General features: G+C 47.7%; 1 protein-coding gene across 1 annotated transcript in view; it reads left to right on the top strand.

The window, feature by feature from the left end:
- Positions 1-1,987: 1,987 nt before the first annotated feature.
- COL20A1 (collagen type XX alpha 1 chain) overlaps positions 1,988-21,103 on the top strand; it is a 51,819-nt gene continuing 32,703 nt past the window's right edge. Inside the window, exons 1-15 of the mRNA XM_027646368.1 lie at positions 1,988-2,093; positions 5,688-5,772; positions 8,176-8,286; positions 9,948-10,091; positions 10,296-10,451; positions 11,368-11,568; positions 12,792-12,947; positions 13,904-14,023; positions 14,192-14,356; positions 15,545-15,709; positions 16,993-17,165; positions 17,783-17,912; positions 18,415-18,560; positions 20,174-20,297; positions 20,772-20,911. Of these exons, the coding sequence (XP_027502169.1) occupies positions 5,700-5,772; positions 8,176-8,286; positions 9,948-10,091; positions 10,296-10,451; positions 11,368-11,568; positions 12,792-12,947; positions 13,904-14,023; positions 14,192-14,356; positions 15,545-15,709; positions 16,993-17,165; positions 17,783-17,912; positions 18,415-18,560; positions 20,174-20,297; positions 20,772-20,911 (2,004 nt within the window). The 5' untranslated portion in view covers positions 1,988-2,093; positions 5,688-5,699. The remainder of the gene's footprint in view (positions 2,094-5,687; positions 5,773-8,175; positions 8,287-9,947; positions 10,092-10,295; positions 10,452-11,367; positions 11,569-12,791; positions 12,948-13,903; positions 14,024-14,191; positions 14,357-15,544; positions 15,710-16,992; positions 17,166-17,782; positions 17,913-18,414; positions 18,561-20,173; positions 20,298-20,771; positions 20,912-21,103) is intronic.

Below are 21,103 nucleotides of genomic sequence, written 5' to 3' on the forward strand. Positions count from 1 at the left end.
CAAGAAACTGGGGAGGTTTCTTGCTTTCCAGTTCATAGAGCATCCTGCTTGTGATTAGCCTGCTGTGCATGGAGAGGATGATCTCCAGCACTCCTGCTTAGGGCAGGGCTCTCTGTGCAGCTTGGCCACAAACCAAGCCTTAAAAAAAAAAACAAATCCAACCTAAACCCAAAAAAGCCCCCAAATAGTAATTTTGATTTGTATTAAAGTGGGGTTGACTTTCTTGGAAAATCTGGTGGCAGCTGTGTATTAGGTATTGCCTTACTGCTGGCTGCCTTTTTTTTTTCCCTTGGAATAAAGGGATATGTGTTCCCCCAGTTCTGGTGCTGAAGTAATAGGACTACTTGGAGCTCAGCATTCCTGGAACACGGTGCAGGCAAGATGTTTGCATTGATAATCCACTGGGGTCCCTCCAGCCCCTAAGTGAAACCAGACCATCCTCTCAGCCCTTTGTCAATACACTCCCAGTTGTTATTTGTAGCCATTCAGTGCACGAATAAAGCAGCCTCGATCTGCCTTTTTGTTTTTTAAATTCTCTTCAGGGAGTGTTTGGGTGTCCATGGTGGCCCAAAGGTTGAACCCAAGGTGTTTGGCTTGAACTAAGGTCAAATCCCAAGGTGTGGGCACCTTGGGAAAGGCAGACCAGAAAGCAGCACCCTGAACACAAGCACTGGAAACAGCTCCAGATTTTTCTGATGTAAACACAGCAGGAATTTTTAGCTCTGCCTCTGAATTCCATGAAGTGAAGCACAGGAGATATGTGCTTTTTCCTTTCTCACCTTCTCCTACTTTTAAAGTAAACTATAGCAAATCTGAGCAAATTCTGAAATTCCGTAGGAATTACAGAAGAGGTAATTTGTGGTATTTACTGGTAAGGCAATGACAACCCTCTCTCTGTGGGGTACCAAATGCTCCATTTTTTGTTTCAATATGATTTGTTGCCCACATCTTGCCCAGGGAAGTTGTGTCTGCCCCATCCCTGGAAATGTTCAAGGTTAGGTTGGACTGAGCTTGGAGCAACCTGGTGGAAGATATCCCTGTCCATGGCAGGAAGATTGGAACAAGGTGGTCTTTAAGGTCCCTTCTAATCCTTTCTGTGATTCTATGATTTAAGTGCTTCATTTTGGCGTTATCCTTTGATCTGTGTATTGTGGTGCTTTAGAATACTTACAAAGTTATGAAACAAAACTGTGATGAACTAACAAATGTTCATTTATTATGTAAAATATTTTGAAAACTATTATTTTTTTTCCATCTAGCATGACTGTTCCAAAGGCACCTGTGTTTCCCATGGAATGGCAATTCCAAGTGTCTTATACCTCACTTGGTTGCAATGGGAGAATGATGCTGACAGTCCCTGTAGATGCAGCTGAAAATCTGGCTTCCATTTGTAATGAGAAATGACACTGTCAGTCATTCCACTCCTGCCAATGAGGACAAAATCCTTCCAAAAAACATTTGGCAGGGAGCTGGGTGCCTCTCCCAGGTGCTCCTGGCTCTGAGCACCTCACCCTGGAGTGGATCAGGGCTGTATCCCACAGCCGGGGAGCCCGCAGGCACCATCGAGCTCCAGGTCATGATTCAGCCTCTGGCCTTGCAAAACTTACAGATGTGCCTAATTTCCTTAAACAAACGCAGCACAGCTCACCCTCAGTGCACATGCTGGGCTCTCAAAATCATTTAATGGGATGCGGGTGCATCCCGGGGAGTCTGGCGGTGGGCGGGAGCCACGACTTGTTGCTGCGTTCTAGGAAATCAGCGTGCAGATTCCCAGATGGATATTTTATTTAGTTAGCAAAGCCACCAAAAGCCGTTTACTGCTTTTCATAGAGGCAGACTCTTGCTTTTCATGCTTTATTTGGCTGCGCGAAGGGGCCAAGCCGCTGCGTGCGGAGAGGGAGGTGGGGGAATCCCATCCCTCTCCCCCTGCTCCCCCTCCCCTTCCTTATCCCTCCTGACGTCTGGGAATTGAAATCTTTAATCGCGCCGAGGAGCGGACGAGGCGCCAGGGCAGCTTCTCCCACAATTTAAGAATGTAGCTGGATTCCCGCAGCTCCCGGCTGACTCCAGGGAAGTCCCACCGCTCCGCAGAGGTCTGTGGCTCGTTCCCCTTTGGGGCTCGGTTCGCAGGGATGCCCAGGAGGGGCTGTACTGTTTTGGGGCATGTGTGGGGATCCCAAGCAGGGAACTTCTGCAGGGTTTTGCTCTCCGGGAAACTTAGAGCTGGTGCAGCTGAGCTCGGGGCAGCACTGCCGATGCCACACAGTGAAGTGGCTTCGAGGCTCACATTCCCTGCCAGTCGGTCTAAATACCACCAGGACTATTTTGGCAATTCTTTAGGAGTGATGACTGTAAGAAATGTACTTTTGCTGGTTGGTTTGATTTTTTTTTTCCTTCTATTTTTGGTTAATAGAACAAAACTGCAGGAAATGGTTGCCAGAAAGGACAGTGCTTGGAAGGGTTTGCTATCTGAGTTTTTCCCACCTGGAGGTGTGGGTGGGTCGGTATCAAGCTGAAGTTACCCAGCCTGATGGGCTGGGGGAGTTGCAAAAGTTCAGCCTAGAAATGGAACTTATTCCTGGCTTTTTGAGGCTGGTGCTGGGATAATTGAGATTTTTTGTTCATTACTAGAACTGAAATACAAGAACTTTCCAGGAGAGAACAGAAAGGGGTTGATGAATGTGCTTTTTTAGTCTGGTTTAGGTTCTTCTACCGGCAAAGCACTCAGGGAATGTGGGACAGATTTATTCCCTGCAGTTGGCTGCCTGCAGGGCTGTCCCAGTGCTGCTCCTGTGTCCGGCAGCGAGTGGGACACGAGGTGACATTGCTTCTGCCAGCACTTCTGTGCAGAGACAGTGATGGCCTCTGGGATGAGAAAATGTCCCCAAACTGTGGCTGTGGAGAGCAGAAATTATTCACAGTGTCCCCAGATCCTCACCTTTAGTTGTGCTGCTTAAATAAGTGGCAGGAACTTTTTTGCACAGATCTTTTTATTCTTTAAATAAAGTGAGTACTTATAAAATTTCCCATACAAATAAGGGGATCTCTGATGGCATTAACCTCCAAATCCTCTCTGAGCACACAGCTGGGGCAAGTGGAAAGTGGTGTGTCCCACACACACACCTATTTTCCAGGCCCTGGAAATACTGACCACATGCTCCATGTGTTGCTGTCTCCAAATTCCTTCCCTGAGGGTAAGTAACAGGAGAGAGGCTCCCTGCCTGCCAGCAGGCTGGTGTCACTGTGGTCCCCTGAGTCCCAGGGCCCACAGCTCAGCCTAGTTGGATGCTGGCACCAGTGATGGCAGAAATGGGTAGGGAGGGACCACAGAGCCCTGGAGTGGGGGCTTGGGATCTGGCAGGTGACCTGTGGAGAGGAAGCTCTGCAGGGAGGGTAGGAGAGAGCTCCTCCAGCTGTGTGTCTTCCACCATTTCAAACAGGTGCATTTGTTATTTGTGATTTAAAGGGAGGAAAATGAATGTTGGAGAAGAGGCAGGATAGTGATGGATTTGCCTCTGAATTTTTTGCTCTTCACTTTAGTCACAGGAAAGATCCACACCCTGAGAACAAACTGTATCCAGCCTTGGTTAACCTCTGGTTTACTGTGAGAGTGGTGAGACCCTGGCACAGGCTACCCAGAGAAGTTGTGGCTGCCTCAGCTCTGGAAGTGTCCAAGGCCAGGTTGGACAGGGCTTGGAGCAACCTGGGATAGTAGAAGGTGTCCCTGCCCATGGAACAAGACGAACTTTAAGGTCCCTTCTGGCCCAAACCATTCTGTCATTATATGATAATATTTAACTCATCTTTGCCATCAGGTGGAAGCTCAAGCCTTCAGGGGAAACAGAGCCTGCAATAAACCCATATCTGTGCAGGCTGGAGGAGCCCATGGGCTTATTTTTCTGGACTTCAGATTCCATGTAACTCTGGTTAACATGAAAAGATAATACACAATCCAGTAGTTTTGCCAGGGTTTGGCATCTCATTTGCCAGCAGAGCCGTGGGGAATTTGCAAGGCAATCAAAGGCAGTTTGGTGGCATTGCAAAAGGGCACAAATGAACTTTTAATTCAGGGATTTTTTTTTTTGAAAAATACCTGCTTTTTGTTGCTGTTTGGCATGTGCATCTCTGAAGCCAGGGCAGGCTTTGTTTTTCTGGAGCTGATAGTCAGAATCCAAAACCCCCCCCCGTAAAATGTTTGCTGTTTTTTATAAGCAATGACCTCATTAGCTGGAAAAATAAAGCAAGTGTTTCCCATGGCTAAAGGCTTTGGTTACACTGCAGTTGTTCCATATAACCTGATCTTCAATCAAAAAAAAAAAAATAATCACAGACAGCATAGAGTGGTTAACAACTCCCTGTTATAACTCGCATATTTTTCCACTCATTCTTCCAGCAATTTAGAACTGATTTAAACCCCAGGAGGTCATGGCTGGGTCACTCACGTGTGTATTTATTTTTCCTTGGAACTGCTACAAAGTTGACCTGTTTGAGGGGAAATAGACATTTGCCAGGAGCCTTTAAATACTTGTCCATCAAAAGGAATAGAAGTGAAATGTCACTGCAGACGGCAGTGGAGGAAGCGGGTGCGTGGTCTGGTTCTGCCAAAAGCAATAAGGCTGAAATGTGGAGCACAGAAATGACAGATGCCAATGATGCATTGTTAAAGGCCAACAACGTGTGTTTAAGACCTGGTTTATGGAGATCAAGACAAGGGGGAGGCACTGTTTCCACCAGGGTCGTTTGATGCTGACCTGACATTTCTGACCAAACTGAGTAACAAGGAAATCCAAGCCAGCAAAACAACTGCAGGTGCTCGAGGTCTGTGGTCCAGGGCTGGCTGTCCTTAGCCAGCCAGCTTTATCTGTGCTGCAGAGGTTATTCCTGAGCCAAACTGATCCTCTGCCACAATCAGGTCTGTAACTGCCTCTGCTTTCAGCCTGTTCAGGTGAACAGGTTAAAGCAAGACTATCCCAATCAGTCCTGAATGTAACTTCCTGGGAACTCCACTGTGAGATAAGAAGCAAACCTCGTTTGTAAACTGTTGACATACAAACTCCATTCAGTCTGTGGACCCCTCCTGCTGCAGGAGTACTTTATTCCAGCCACTGAGGTGTGAGGAGCTTGGCTGACAGGGAGTGCTCCTCTAAAGGCTTTTCCCCTTGTGATCAGTACCTGCATGGCAGGGACATGAGAAAGGTGCTGTACACCTGTACACCTGTAATGATTTTGGTCATGATAATCACAATTAATTACTTCTGTACAATTTAAAACAGAAGTTACTCTGGAATTTGTCTGTCCAATCATTTACCAGTGTTGCTAATTTCCATGATCAGAGCAGAACCCAGCACTTACAGTGCCACTGTTGAGATCAGAGCAGTTCCCAGCTCCAGGACCAAGCAGGCTGGGAGGAGTGCTTGGGAAAAGCCTGCTCTCCATCAGGTTTATAAACACAATTTATTTCAAGGCAATGAACAGCTATACTGGAGACACCAAGAAGATAAAATAATACATAGGAATTGCAGGAAGATTCACATGTGATTCTCCATCCACCCTTTCAGTGCCATCAGTGATGCCCAGAGCTGCAGATTTCAGCTTGTGGTGCCTTAACTGAGGGCTGCAAAAAACTGGATTTTGATATAGTGAAATATAACTTTTACTTCTCCTTCCTGATATTTGCCCTCTTGTAGGTCCTGGTCATCATGCTGATTCACACTTGGTTCTTTTTTGCCTGCCTGCCTGTGCTGAGCCATGTCTGGGGACGAGTGGGCCAAGGTAAGGAGCCTGCCTGCCCCTGCTCCTATGTTTTTTCTGTCCCCTGGGATAGCCCAGCCCTTACCCAAGCCCTGGGCATTGGCAGTGGCACCACTGCAAGGGACATTCCCAAAGATATGCAGGATTTGGGGGGCTTGCTGTGCTCTGGTGTCTGCTGGTGGAGCTCCGAACCTGTTCCCACGCTTGAAGAGCAATGAGAGATCAGGGGCCCCATCTGGGGAGAGCACCTCGATCCCTCCCCACCCTGCAGAGCCTGTCCTCAGCACTGGCAGCAGTTCAACATGCCACTCCCTCCCACCAGGGATGCATTCCAGCCTGTGCAAGCAATGAAGGGGCTTATGTGATCTGCAGATGGAGTTTGAGATATAGGAAGGAAAAGGGGGTGCCTCTCTCAGTCACTGCCTCTCTCCTGGTGCTTTGGATGTGTATGATGACATGTGATGCAACATCTGGATAAGACAACACGAGTTGCCTTCCTCCTGCAACACATTTTGCTCAGATAGTGCCACAAGTGACCAGAACATACCTACAGCACCTCAGCACTGCTCTTCTGATGTGGAAGAACCACCTCTACATTATATTTGAACCCTGTGTGGAATTGGTGACCACAAATGTTTCTAGGGAGGTGATGGCACTGCAGAGTTGGGACAGATGTGTCTCTGTGCTGTGTTATCTTCCAGACCAGGCTCTGCAGTTAAGCCTGGGCTTAACTCCCTGTCAGCTGGAGAGCAAGGTTACAGCATCAAATGGTGCACATCCAACACAGGGCAGGGAAACAGTGAAGCTTTCATGGCACTGGGGATCATTTGCATCCAGCACATAATGGTGCTTTAGAGGATGCTGTCCTTTCTGGTCTGCCTGGGGAAATTCTTGTCTTTTTAGCTTCTGGGCTCCCAGAGTGATGGCCAAGGAGCTGGACCACACTTGGCCAAAAGAAGACGGCTCCATGTTTAATCTAACTGTGAATTCCCCTCATTGTTCCATGATCTTTTACCATTTCTCTTAGGCACGATTCTGGGATTTGCTTTTTTCCCCTCACCCCTCTTTCCCAAGTTTTCTTTCTTCCTCTTCAGATTTGCCTGGGGTGAGATGTGAATCTGAGCTTTGTTTCCCCAAAATACTTATCTGCTTGTTGGGCAGCCTGGAGGAAGCCTCTGAGAGGAAAGGTTAAGGCACAGATGTGGGGCTGAGACAAGCAAGTCCTCACTGCAGGCTCTCACTGCTTTCCTGGGTGGTGACTTCACAGCAAGGATGTCAGGAGGTGCCTGGACATCATGCAAAGTGAGACTGGGGACTTGAAGACTCCTGAGAAACAGTTTGGCAGCACTGAGTCGACACTCCAGGTCACCCTAAGCTTTTTTTTTTATGAGTTATGGTAAAGAGGCTGGTAACAGCTGCAAATGATGTGGGAGGACACTTGAGTGCAGATGCTTATAGTGTGTTCGCTTACTGCAAATTAGGGCATCCTGCTGGAAAGGCAGCTCTGGGCACAGTGTCAGAAGGAAGGGAGAGAAATCTGCTGAGTTGCCATCTTACATCCAGCCGAGTGAAAAAGTTTCATATGGTGGCATTTGTACGACAGGAATCATTGATTCAAAGAGTGACACATGAGCTCAGACATCTAGCTGGGGTTTAACAGATAGCTGTGAAATCTGGAGATGATAAGGCAATGTGCTCTTTCTTCTTTTTGCCTCCTTGTCTGCTACTATTTTTTTCCTTGGGATTTGTCATTTAGTTTGCAGCTCCCTGCAGCAAACTGATACAAGCTGGTGCCTATGAGTTATGGTCCTGCCAGGAGCTGTTATTTACACTTTATCAGGTTTTCTTTCTTTCCTTTTTTTTTGCCTTCTTTCCAAACCGTGCTGGTCCTTGGAGCTGCTGCTGAAATGATCTCTCTGCAGAAACATGGGATCCATCACCTGGGGAATTTCTGTATTTCTCAGCAGCCCAAGCCCCTTGAAGAGCCTCACTGAGCCCCCTTATCTGTTTCCTGCCCTCCCATTTCATATGTTTGCACTGAACACACTTCCTGAAACAAAATACTTTGCAGGAAGGTTCCTGGGGAGTCCTCCAAGGTGTGAGGGGTGCAGAGAAAGCCCCCACCTCTGTGGGAGGCTGTTTTTCCTGTTTTCAGGGGTATAAAATGAGGACTCGTTTGAACAACTGAGAAACTCCTTTTTGCATGGATGGAAGATAGAAGTGTGCAGAGGTGCAGGGGAACTGCAGGAGCTGCTGTGCAGCCTCAGGGGATAGTGAGGACTTGCATGGGATGGTGGAGGCTTCCTTTGCACAGCCGCTGTTCCCGGGTCCTTAGAGGTGACAGCACATGTGGTGTTTTGTGGGTGCATACACGGAGGGAGGAATTGCATCCATAACAGCATGGACATGTCTCCTCCTCCCCAGGGTCAGGTCGGCTGAAGCTCACTGTCCTCTCGGAAGACAGGCTCCAGATGAAGTGGAAAGAGACTGAAGGGAACATCAGTGGCTACAAAGTTCGGGTAAAGCCCATGGCAGGTATGAGCTGAGACACTGGACGTCAGCAGAGATCTGTGTAGGAATGAGGGATTGAGATCCATGGTTTTTTTCTGGCTGAAAACAGGACCTAAGTAGGAGCATTATTTAGACCTTAAGGTGATAGAAAGAAGTCAGAGGGAATTGTCCACAGCTTGTTCTAGTTCCAAGTGTTGATTACCTACATCAAAACTTTTCCCTGGGCTGTACCTGTAGTACAGACAAGTCTTTCTTCCATGGCCACCATGGTAGCAGTCCATAGTCCCTCTGCTACTCATTCACAATAGAGAGATGAAATTCAGCTCTCTTCACCCTGGGGGAAAGGATTAGCCAGAAAGTGCTGTTCTTTGGGACTGTGTGAGAAAAAAGAGGGGGAAAAGTTCATTGCCTGATTCTTCTGTGAGAGCTCCCAACTCTACCACCACCTGCACAGACACGGGATGAGAAGTCCTTGACCCTGTGTGTGTGGGGAGGCTCACCCCCAGCTCCCTACCCCTACTCCATGATTCCTGATGCTGAAGCTGGTGGTGTTGGAAGGACAGGACATCCCTCAGCAGAGAGCAATGGTTGGAGGCAACCTTATTCCTGGCTGGCATCTGGTTTCCAGTTGCTGAGGCTTTCCCAGTGCACTGGAGAAGGGAGCTGCCAGGCAGGATTGTGGCACGGGCTCCTGTGATCATCCACCCGCTTTTAACTCAGCCCCCACCTGTTTCCCAAGCTGGAGCAGGAGGTTTCTCATTCCTTCCCTGTTCCTCCCCACAGCCTCAGCTCAGCAGAGAACATCCCGGGAATGCAGAGCATCCTGAGAATGCAGGGAATCCCCACTGGCACTCCGGGCACATGCCTGAGGCTTTCCCTCTTTGGCTGGGGAGTTTCCAGCCCTAGGCACAAGCACAGGGATGGTGGGGTCAGAAACACATCCATCTCCATAATGTAAAGCCTGTAGACTTCTCCTGATCACAGGGCTTTAGGGAGCTGATGTGACCCTCTCTGTTTTGTGTAGCAAAGAGCCTGTGGGGCAGCAATTGCTGCCTTGCTCTATCTGCTCACTGCCCTGCCAACACAGAAACACCTCAGTTCTTGGGTGACCAAGGCATCACAGTCCCAGGACAGGTTCCAACAGCATGGGACATCACTGTGGAGGGGTCTGGAGGCAGTGCCAGCCCCAGAAATGAGCTGTCTCCTGCAGAGAGCAGCTGCTCTTAGAGAGTTGGGGCAAAGATAGCACAGTGAGAGCGTTTGGGATAAGTAAGATGAGTCCCAAGTGCCAGAATGACCTCCAGAGACACCACTTCCTTATTTTGTCATATATGACCTCAATCAGTTGGATGTTTTCATAAGTAGTAGTCAGTCTTTACCCTCTCAAGACCAGCTTTTCACTCAGATGCTCCTTGGGAAGTTGGCCAGAGTTGCACTAATACTGGGTGGGAACTGGTTTTCCATTTTGGGCACGTATAAGGGATTTAAAAAACCCCACCTAAATCTTCTCAACTCTACAGAGAAAAAAAGAGTAAAAATCAGAGATCCTCAAAATTTAAAGAATAAATAAGAGTTGACTGCAGTCCCTAGGCAGAACATTCCCTGCATTTCAGCGATGCTTTCACTACTGTCAGCTTAAATTTAAGCTCCAACAGGCTCTCAACTGTGGTTTCATCCCACCTCAGGGGACTCAGAGCAAGAAGTCATGCTGAAAACCAAGACTCCCAAAGCCACAGTGGGAGGGCTGAGCCCTACCAAGGAATACACATTGCAGGTCTACGTGCTCAATGGCTCCCAGGAAGCCCTGTTTGCCAAGAGGAAATTTGTGAGTAAGTGGAGAGGGCTACATTTTACCATTCAGAGAGCTCCTGAGGCTCTTGGGGATGTGTCTCCTCTGAGCTCGTCCTGTGGCATATTCCTTGTAGACTGTATGGCAATCACAAAGCTCTTTTGGTTGGAAGGTTAGAAAGGGAGATGGTGAAGACCCAGGGGATGAGGGATGGACACTTTCTCTGTTTTCGGTCTTCCTACAGTAGAGGAACTCAAAAATGCATCCCAGACCAGAAGTAACAGAAGAAACACAGGAGCTGCATCAGGAAAGAATCTCACCTCTTTGGGGAGCTCAGCTGAGCACAGTGGGGTGGCAGAGGCCACCCCACCACCCCTGAACACTGTCTTGATGCAGACAGGTGGGTGCTCTGATCATCCTGGAGTCACACTGGATTGATTTTGAGTCATAGCCTGTGCCATTTTGCCATGGCTGGAGCATTGAGCTCAGATGTCCCTAAAATCAATCCTACCCTCTCCCTGCTTTACCTACTCCATCAGAGACATTCATTAGTGAGACATGCTAGCCCAGTCCCTTGTGTATAATTCTCAGCTACAGAAACACAGTAAACAACCCATAAATATTTGCCCCTCACACCAGCTAAGCTAAAAAAGCACATCCTGGGGCTGACAGGTATCCAAATTCAGCAGATGCAGACATATCCTTCAGTTGGGAGTGGATCCTTTGAGAACAAGCTGCTGGGGCTAATGGTGCTGGTTTTCCTAGGCTCTGTGTCCCAAGGCTGGCTGCAAGTAGTCTACAAGAAGGATTTCCTCAACCTCCTATTGCTGAGGACTGTATATAACCACAGAGAGTCTCATGTACCTGGCAACGAGGTTTGCATGAGCTCGAAAAGCAATTACACGTGTTGATGGAAGAAAGATCCACCAGGGCCTGTACCTAAAAAGACTTGCACTAGCTCAGGGTACAAGTCACAGATTGCTGAGCTCTGTAGAGGCATTGGGTATGAGGTGCCATGGTATGTTTTCCCTGATTTATATTTACATTCATCATTTTTCATCACCAAAGATAATGGAAAGGGCAAACTTCTGATGTGATCCATTATTAACTCATGAGCCCACATGCAGCCCTCTCAGAGAGGCAAGATTGAAGATGGTCTCTATCTAGCTAGGCTATTTGAATAAGCCTGTAGGACTTTTACCCTCTCTGAGCCCCCTGCACCTGTGTCAAACGTGGTTTAAATCAGTAGAGGAGTGGGGCAGTTTGTTGGGGATAACACAATTAAGGACAATGGGATTTTTCTCTCTGGAGCACAGCAAAGGACAGAGCTGAAAAGAAAAGGCAGAAGGGGATTCAGCCAAAGGGTTCAGGAGAAACCACAAGACACCAGCCCAGTGTGGAGGCCGGAGTGACAGAGGCAACATCAGTAACCCCAAAATCATCCCCACGCGCTCCCACGAACTCGGAGCGAGAGTCCCTGGGAAAGGAAAAACCCACAAAGGATTCATCGAGGCGAGGTGAGAGGGGTTTCAAACATGTCTTGCTCCTTCTTCCCTGCTGTTTTCCCTAACACTCATTGAATACAAGCTTTCTATCCCACTCTCTACCCACAAGATTTTCAAGAGTACAATCCTGCTGATGGTGCTTCCAGTTACTAGGTCATGCTTTGGGAGCTGTCAGGGCTCACTGGAGAAACTGGAGTTCTGTATAACAACTTGGACTTTAAGGAAAGCAGGAGTTGGGCCAAAAATTCCTTCCAGATGATTTTATTTATTGACTTTTATTGATTTGGCACTATTCTCTCTTCATGTTGTCATCTCCCCCTGCTTCTGGCAGATTCATGTAAGCATTCGTATTCTTCAGCAGAGCATCCCCAGCCACAGACCTTTCCAAGGGGAGGAGCACATTAGGGATTTCCTTATCCAACCTGCTCCTCCTTCTGGATTTGTTCCTCATGTTTCACAGATAACTGATCCAGGATGATCCTTCAGATTCAGTTGAGACTGTGACGGCTCACAGTTCTGTTGAAATGAGATGGGCCAGAGCATCCTCTTTTGGTCCCTTTAGACCAGCAGGAATCCACATCTGTGAAATGAGATAGGAGAGGAACCTCTTTAGAGCCCGTTGAATCTTGATGGGGTCATCTCTTTCCCTCCACAAAAGATGGAAAATTCCCCATCCAAGAAATATTCAAGAAAGATGCATTCAATCAGCAACATGTCCTATCTTATCCCCTGTTAAGCTGCAGGCCTGGGGTGGGGAGAAAGGCAGGGCTGGAGTATCTCTGATGCCAGCAGATTTTTACAGAGAGATTGGACTTAATATAAACCCGAGAAATAATTATAGCCCACAGGGGATCTCGTGATGGAATGGAATTAAAAAATCACCTGCAATTCTTGGAGACTTAGGCTAGATAAAAGGGGAGCACTGGGCTGGGGCTGAGATGGAATGGAGCTGACAGCTTGCAGAGAGCAGTGCCTGGGTTAGCACAGGCTTCTTGACAGCTTTAACCTATTCTTTGCAGAAGTGCAGCTGTGCACCACACAATTTCTCAGTACTGAGACGGGTTATCCTTGGCTTTGTGGTTTTCACAAGATGCTGAGATGTGTCAGACTGGCAGATGGTCCAATCCACCATCCAGACAAAGCCTTGCACAGCAGATTCACTCTTTCTCTTAAAACTGAAGCAGTTTTTCCTCCTTGCAATTGCTTCCCTCAATATCAAACCTTTCCCCCCTCAGGTTCCCAGTTCCAATGTGACACACCTGCAATGACTGATATTGTCCTGCTTGTGGATGGATCCTGGAGCATCGGGCGCAACAATTTCAAGCTCATTAAGGAGTTTCTGAGCAATTTGATTTCCCCATTCAGTATTGCCCAAGACAAGATAAGAGTAGGTAGGACACACTCCTGTTTCCTGACCTCAGGATGTCTGTGTTTGAAGGGGCCTTGGTCTCTTATTCCTGTGGTTATGTGCTCCTCTGAGGAGTTTTTTTCCTTTAGGAGGGGGTCCTAAAGCTACTCTTGAAAGCTTTTCCTATCTGGTAGCAAGCTCTGGCCTCTAGTGGTGGTCAAAAATAGCTGCACAGTGAACAGAAGTGATGTCCTTGGGCAGTACCAGGTTGGGCGATGATGCTGAGATACTTTTGGGATTTGCTGCCTACAACAGCCACCACAACACTGGATACAGTGGCACTGCTGCTCTGGGGCTGCTGTTAATTCAGCTAGGAATGGTGCTGCTTCCAGCTCTGAGTGATGCTGACAGTCAGGATGTACATGAAACAGGACTGTGTAAATCCTCCTCGCCCCTTGCAGCTGACTAGTTTGACCCCAATTAACTTTGAGACCTTAACAAACACTCCTGTTCATCACAACAGGGGTAAGTACCCCTGTACCACGTGGGGTCTGAGGCACGGCTTTGCTGCCTGCATGACAAGGACTGTAGAATCATAGAATATCCTGAGTTGGAAGGGACCCACAAGGATTATAAAATCCAAGTCCTGACCCTGCACAAGAATCCCGACATGTGCATGAGAGCATTTTCCAATACTTCTTGAGCTCTGCCAGGCTTAGTGCCATGACTACCTCCCTGGGGATCCTGATCCAGTGCCTGACCACCCTCTGGGTGAAGAACCTTTTCCTAATATCCAACCTAAACCTCCCCTGACACAGTTCTGTGGTGTTTCCTCAGAACCACGCAGAGAAGTGGAGTTAGAAACCCAGCCTGCTCACCCCCACTCCCTTTCATTACTTTGTGCCACCTCCCCTGTCCAGGCTGACACCTCCTCCCCAGAGTGGGGCTCCTGCAACTCACCTTGGCTGCCACAGTGCCAACAGCTCTTGCCTTCCCCAGGGCTGTCCCAGTACAGCAGTGACCCTCGCACAGAGTGGGATCTGAGCACCTACTCCACCAGGGAACAGCTGCTGGAGGCCGTCAGGAATTTGCGGTACAAGGGCGGCAACACCTTCACAGGTAATTCCATTCACGGGTCCCTGCTGAGCAGTCTCTGTGGGGGAAGCTGTTCCCGTGGGACCGTGTGCTCTGTGGGGACCAAGGCCATTGTGGAGCAGAGAAAAGAGTAAAGGCATGGAGGGCTGCCTGGGAGGCTGTAGCACAACATCCAGCTCTGCTCCTCCCCAGGTCTGGCACTGACCCACGTCCTGGAGCAGAATCTGAAACCAGACGCTGGTGCCCGGCTGGAGGCTGAGAAGCTGGTAATACTGCTGACTGATGGAAAATCCCAGGATGACGCCAACCTGGCTGCTCAGACCTTGAAGAACCTGGGCATAGAGATATTTGCCATTGGTAAGAACACAGCCACCAGTAAGGACAAAGTAAACCTACTTTTGGTCATCTTCAAATTGAAGATGATGTTCCCTCAACTTTGATAGGAGCATCCTGAGGCTGTAAAACTCAGGTGGTGGTAAGACCTAATTACATTGTGGCTAAGATGAAAATTAACTCCTTTATTCAGCACAGGCAGTGTCTTCAAAGGGTATTTTTTTTTTGTTTAGAGAAAGCATTCACATGAGAGATTTCACACCTCCCATCTAAAGACCTTTGGGAGCCCCAGGGACCTGTGCAATAAAAACAATATTCTCAGCTGTGGAATTAGGCAAGAGAATATTGTATTGGGGATGGCAGAAGACCTCCAGTATAATTACTGCCTCTCACAACTCCCCATTTCTCTGAATAATAACGTTATCTGCTCTTCACTGTCCAGCAGCAATAACGAGATGCAAAATGGCCTTGAGCAACTCTGTCCTTGACTACACAAGTCTGCTAGAGACTAATACATGAGCAATAAAGTTACACAGAAAACTCTCCTAAAGAAGAAGAGCAAAGCTGTTAGGATAAAGGTCTTGGACTTGAGAAATCAGGTTGGATCCTGGTCTGGCAATGTTACTGCTTGAACAATATTAGGGAACCTCAAATGTAGCACTGGGAAGCAAAATGAGTTGTACTGTGGAGCTTGGTTTGCAGAGGGTTAATCTGGATGAGGAGTAGAAGGAAATGGATGGAGGATGCTCTGTGATGGAGAAGTTCTGTTATATAAGCAGGCTCCTTTTTACTCATCCCTGACTCTTGAAATACAATGTGATGCTCTGATGAACAACAGACTCTCTGTGGGGAGTACTGGCACCTCATAAATATCAAATTGTTGTTTATTCATTCAGTGCTTTGCCCATTTATGCCAACTGCCTCTCAGATTGAAAAAGTATCTGCTTTCCTGGGAGCACAGCCTGCAAGTGATGAGGAGGCAGGAAAACAGAAGGAGGATTCACTAGACCATCTCCAGGCCCTAAAGACAATCTGAACCCATAGCGCTGAAAGCTCTTCCCAGGCTGGACTGAGTTGGTTGCTGCAGGAAAGCCCAGGGCCACTCAAACACCAGCCCTCCACTGGAATGACTGGGAGGCTCTGCTTGGTGAGAAGGGTGATGGTGAACTCATCTCTGGGGGGTCTCTCAGCCTGGTTCTCTCCTGGTTGCAGGGGTGAAGAACGCGGACGAGGCAGAGCTGAAGCAAGTGGCCTCAGAGCCGCTGGAGCTCACCGTGTACAACGTGCTGGACTTCCCACTGCTGAGCTCGCTGGTTGGCAAACTCACCCAGGTCCTGTGCACCAGGATCAAAGAGAAGAGCAACAAGGAAACCGCAGGTGAAGTGAAAACTCCTCAGTAAAGGCTGACCCTCCCTCTGCTCACCATCCACTTTCCTTTGCTGTCAGGGTTGACCCTTTCTCATACCTTTCCCTCCGTGAGATCCACCACCCATCATCACCACCTGACTCTTCTTCAGTGCTGATCTCCTTGCTCAGCCCTCTTGCTGCCACATCAATTTCTCTTGTGATTGTTTTCTGCTACGAGACCCTCCAGATGCAGTCCTTCCACCCTTACTCTGCTGCAGAACACCTGCTGTCTCTAACATTTCACAGAGAGTCATCACCTGGAGATGTTTCCATGTTGATACTCTTGGTTTAGGAATCTGCTTTTGGCCAGTGAGCAGGCAATGTCCATTATTATCAGGGATCTGGATAGCTCTTGGTGGATATAATCACCTAATGACAATAACTGTCATTACAGGGAAAGGAGGGCTTCTTTTTCCTCTTCCTTTATTATATGGTGTGATAAATGTGTTTTAATCATCCCCTTTTCTGAGTTTCTTCCAACCAATAGGAGGTAGAAAAAGCAAAAACACTAATTTGAGAATATATTAGGGAAAGTGTACAGAGTAAATGTGGAGGTGGGATGAGGAGCTGACAAAACACCTAAACACTTCCTTATTTTTTCCACAAGACTTTAAATGGTGGATCTCCAAGGCATTTTCAAGTTAAAATCAAGCAGCCTATTTCTTTCCTTTGCTGGCAAACAGCTTTGTATGAAGAACCACTCCAGATGTGAGGTTAGATTTTCAGGAGAAATATCCTCTATGTATTTCCATCTCCTTCTGCTCTAAGATTGGCCAAAGGAGAATGGGAAAGTCTAACTTTCAAGCACGCTTTTATTTTAATTGATTCATCCTCATTAATTTGTATTTGTTTGACGTAAGTACACATTTTTCAAAGGTGAAGATTAGGCTGAAGAAAAATGAGCTTCTCAAAAACGAAACCAAAATAATTTTTGCTTGTTCATTTTGATAAATTTTTGTGATTGAGGGAAAGGTGGGTCATCTTTTGGATACATGTAAAAATGCAGGACCATGTTGAAAAAATATTCCCAACACCCAGCAAAATACATAGCCTGTTCTCTACGGAGTATTTATGTTCTCTGTACACCCAGCTTTAAAATATTTATTTCAGAGCAGTTTGGAACAGCTTCTGTACTCTATAGGGAAGGAGGCTGTAAGTTGATTTGAAAAATGTCACTCATATTTATGAGCTGGAAAGTACTTTTGGCATGAGAAGTCTGACTATGAGAAAGTAACTGTGTTTCTGATTCCTAGGCAGCACTGTGAAAGATTTCCCTGTGAACACAGGTCTCCAGCTGAGCCCAACTGACCTGAAAATATCAGCTGTGACCTCCAAAAGCATGAACTTGACCTGGAGTCCTCCACTGAGACCACCAAAGAAATACCGGGTTGTGTATTATCCATCCAAGGGTGGTACCCCTAGAGAGGTGAGAGACCTTCCTCTGGACATTTGAGACTGCCACAACTTCCAGATGGTGGCTGAGAGTTTAAGTAGACTTGGGTGGACAAAAAGAAAGTAGAGAATTCTTGTGGGACATCAGTTAATTAAATGCACACTGAGTGTAAATATGACGAGGTAATAGGGTGACAAGACAGAAGAGGGAGCAGGATAAATATCAACTTACTAGAAATAGTGTGAGCCATGCTGACACTGATTTTTCTCTTACACAGTGTTATCCCCTCCCTAAGGCATGTTTTGACTCAAAGAGGACACTCAAGTACAGAGAGCTGTCCAATGTTGCTCATCTGTGATGGATACGACTCAGAAAGGCAAATCCAAATTGTTGATGGCTTTCCACTGATTTCAGTGAGAGCACAATTAGAATCTGTTGCTCGGTGTTTGCACAGATCCCAGCCGGGGAACAGGAATCCTTACTTCCTCTTGCCTCCCTATTTTGGGGAGATGCTAGCTTGCACAAAGTTCAGAGGGCAACAGAACTGCCACAGAGAAGCCACGCTTGCTAGGGATGGCCAGTTCAGCCATTCTGCTGCTGGAGAGCATCTGGCACCTCCCTGTGTTGACAGCCCTCCCTTGTGCTTCCAGGTGGTTTTGGATGGAGCAGTCTCCTCTTTGCGGCTTTCCAACCTGACCTCTCACACCGAGTACCTGGTGTCGGTGCTCCCTGTTTACGACACAGTTGTTGGGGATGGGCTGAGAGGCGTCACCTCCACATGTAGGTCGTGAGTAGAGAGAATTATGCTGATGCATGGCTACGAAAGGTGAACAAAGTTCACTCTTAGATCACCTCAGACTGGAGCCTGACGTTGTGTATTTCCCCCTTCCTCAAATTCAGTCTCTCTACAGCTCTCTGTCCGTGGAGATGTTCAGAACTCCACTGGACAAGACCCTGAGTAAGCTGCTCTTTGACCAGCAGATTGGACCACAGACCTTCAGGGGTCCTTCCCTCCTATGTCATTCTGCAGAGCAGCCCACTGATGTGGCAGTAACACACCCTGCTAGGAATGTATTGCAATCCTTGCTGGATTTTTTTCATCCTTGGTCTCTAAGTGAATTAAACCTATTCTCTGTAAAGCAACTGCTCCATTGTGTTTTAGATGAGGGTTAGGTGTCCACCAGCTTGCAGAAACCATAGCAAAGCCAGGTCTCCTCTGGGTTTTGAGCTGTTGCAGACCTCAAACACTGAAGGTGTCTTTCTGCCTTATTTTTCTCTTCAGTGCCTTTGTCTCCCCCTCGCTCCCTGCGTGTCTCTGAGCTGAGCCACAACAGTATCAGGCTGAGCTGGAAAGCAGCCCAGGGAGCCACACACTACCTGGTGCTCTGCTCTGCAGCCCCTGATGGAGCAGAGGACTACACAGCAGAGGTAGAGTTCATGAGAATAACTATAATATTGTCTTTTCTCTGTTTGGGCTGAATTTACTGCTAGTTCTAAACCTTTGTCAAGTGGTATTGTGAGGTCAAAGAAAAAAAAAATGTATCAGAATTATTGCCAGAAACATCTTTCCTAAAAGATCAGTTTTTTATGGTGTATCTCAGAGTGATTTATAACTGTGAGGGTTTCACATGGGAAATTAAGGCATGGGAGGGATCTGACTGACTCATGGGGCCCTGGAAACCCACGCACTGAACTCACATCTTTGCAGCCCCAAGTGCAATTCCTGTATCCTTGAGGCTGTATATAAACATCTTTACTGTGTTTATCTTTAAAATGTTCATTGAAAACGTGTTAGGGCAGTTTTTGCTGACATCTGGAAACAGACCTACGACACTGCACATGAATAAAACAATGCCTGATGAATGGAAAACCGTTAGAAACATTTATGAACTCTTTGTTGTGCATTTTAATGAGTTATCTGAAGTACCTGTAGGCTGAGGATATGAATTTGAAACAAAAAAAAGGAGTAGGAAGGAACATATGTTGCCTTTTTGACTCAGATTCCCCCCTGAATGCACAGCAATAGAGGAAATTGCAGAGTGGTTTTCCAAACAGAACAATTAATACTTATACTCTGCCTTCAGTGCATAATTGTGGGGATTTTTTTTACAAGATTCAGAACATTTGAAGCAAAACCAACGTTTAAAATTGTACTTCAGCATATTGGAATATTTCCACAGTTTCCTGACCTACTCACTGCAAGAGTGCAATGCCCCAGAGATGTAGGATGTCTGCAAAACTAGCGTTAAAACGTTCCCAGCCTTTTATAAACTGTTCTCCAGCGTGTGCAGACTCCTAAAAGTCTCTGGGGTGCATCTCTGCAGAGAACAGGCTGCGGGAGGAGAGCTGTGACTGTGCCGTGTTAGCAGCAGATGGCAGCAGCTCGGCTGCTCTGGGGCTGCTGGCAGCAGCCAGCTCTTCTGCCAGAGCTTTCCATATGTCTGAGAAAAGTGGGATCACATCCCTTGCATACCCCCAGTCCACCCAGAACAGCCGCAGCATTTTTATATAAGAGGCTCTGGAGGGGAAACCACATGAGGAGTGACTGAGGTCACTTGGTTTGTTCATCCTGGAGGAGTCTGAGGGGAGCCCTCATCGTGGTCTGCAGCTTCCTCATGAGGAAAGAGAGCACCAATCTCTGCTCTCTGGTGACCAGGGACAGGACCCAAGGCGTGAAGCTGTGGCAGGAGAGGTTTAGGGAGGATATTAGGAAAAGGTGGCCGGCTACTGGAACAGGCTTCCTAGAGAAGTGATCAGAGCCCCAAGCCTGCCAGGATTCAAGGAGCATTTGGACAACACTCTGAGGCACATGGTGGGACTCTTGGGGCTGTCCTGTTCAGGGCCAGGTCTTGGATTTTGATGATCCCTGTGGCTCCCTTCCAACTCAGGATATTCTGTAATTCTAAGACCTAAGGTGGAGAAGTCCCCTTAGTGAAACCAAAGGGACCTTGGCCCGTGTTTCTGTAAGATCCTGCTCTGTTAGGTGCATTAACAGGTACCCTAAAGCTGCAGGGTGCCCCAAAACAGCTCTCTGTTGACAGGTGAAGGTGACCCAGCCCGAGGTCCTGCTGGATGGGCTGTCCCCCAGCACTGAGTACTCGGTGGCGGTGTACGCGATGTACGGGGAAGATGCGAGCGATCCCGCCAGCATCCAGGAAACCACCTGTGAGTGCTGCTGCTGCTTATTGAGTTGTTATTAAGCACTTAAGGCAGGAGAGATGTGTTAAATGAGGTGCTTCCCATATTGTGCATGTGGCTTGTAAACATGCTGCCTGTTCCCTGCCTGATCTTAAGCGAATATTGGTCCCTGAGGGGATCTCTAATTACATGGTGAGCTGTGAAAAAGGAGTGATTTTTCCCCTGGTTAAAAAGGACTGCAGAAAAAGTTGTTCCCTGAGGTCTCTTTTGTTTGTGAGGAAAAGGGAATTATTTGGCTGTTTCTCCACCTAAAGCCCAGGTAGCTTTTCGCAGCCTCCCAAACACATGTATGGTAGTGACATAGAGCGATTATATCCCTGCATAGTGAATGAGCTTCTTAGTTCATGGTAGGATCATCTAAGAGCAGCAGGAGGCAAACAGTGGCACTGCCATTGTGCAGCCTTTGAAGCCTCAGAGTGCTGTCAGTAACTGTTGTTGCAGTGGCCTTGAGTCCCCCCAGGTTCCTGAGCTTCTCTGAGCTCAGCCACGCGTCCGTTCGAGTCAGCTGGGAGGCCGCGTCTGCCGCCGTGAGAGCTCACCACGTCACCTATGCTTCTAGCAGAGGGGGCAACACTGGAGAGGTGAGTCCTTGAGGGCTGGGGGAAGGAAAAGAAACTTGGGAGGTCGGAAAATGCCTTGTTCTCCTTCCATGGCTCAGGGAGAGCTCGTCTGCTGGAAGTGTTTTAACTTTAACTGAAATGGGCACTTTTGATGCGATTACCACCCACCTGCTGACCTCTCTGCAGCTGTACCCCTGTTCCTCTCCTAATCAT

This window comes from Corapipo altera, unplaced genomic scaffold (assembly GCF_003945725.1).
Source record: "Corapipo altera isolate COAL_440 unplaced genomic scaffold, ASM394572v1 64, whole genome shotgun sequence".
NCBI lineage: Eukaryota > Metazoa > Chordata > Aves > Passeriformes > Pipridae > Corapipo > Corapipo altera.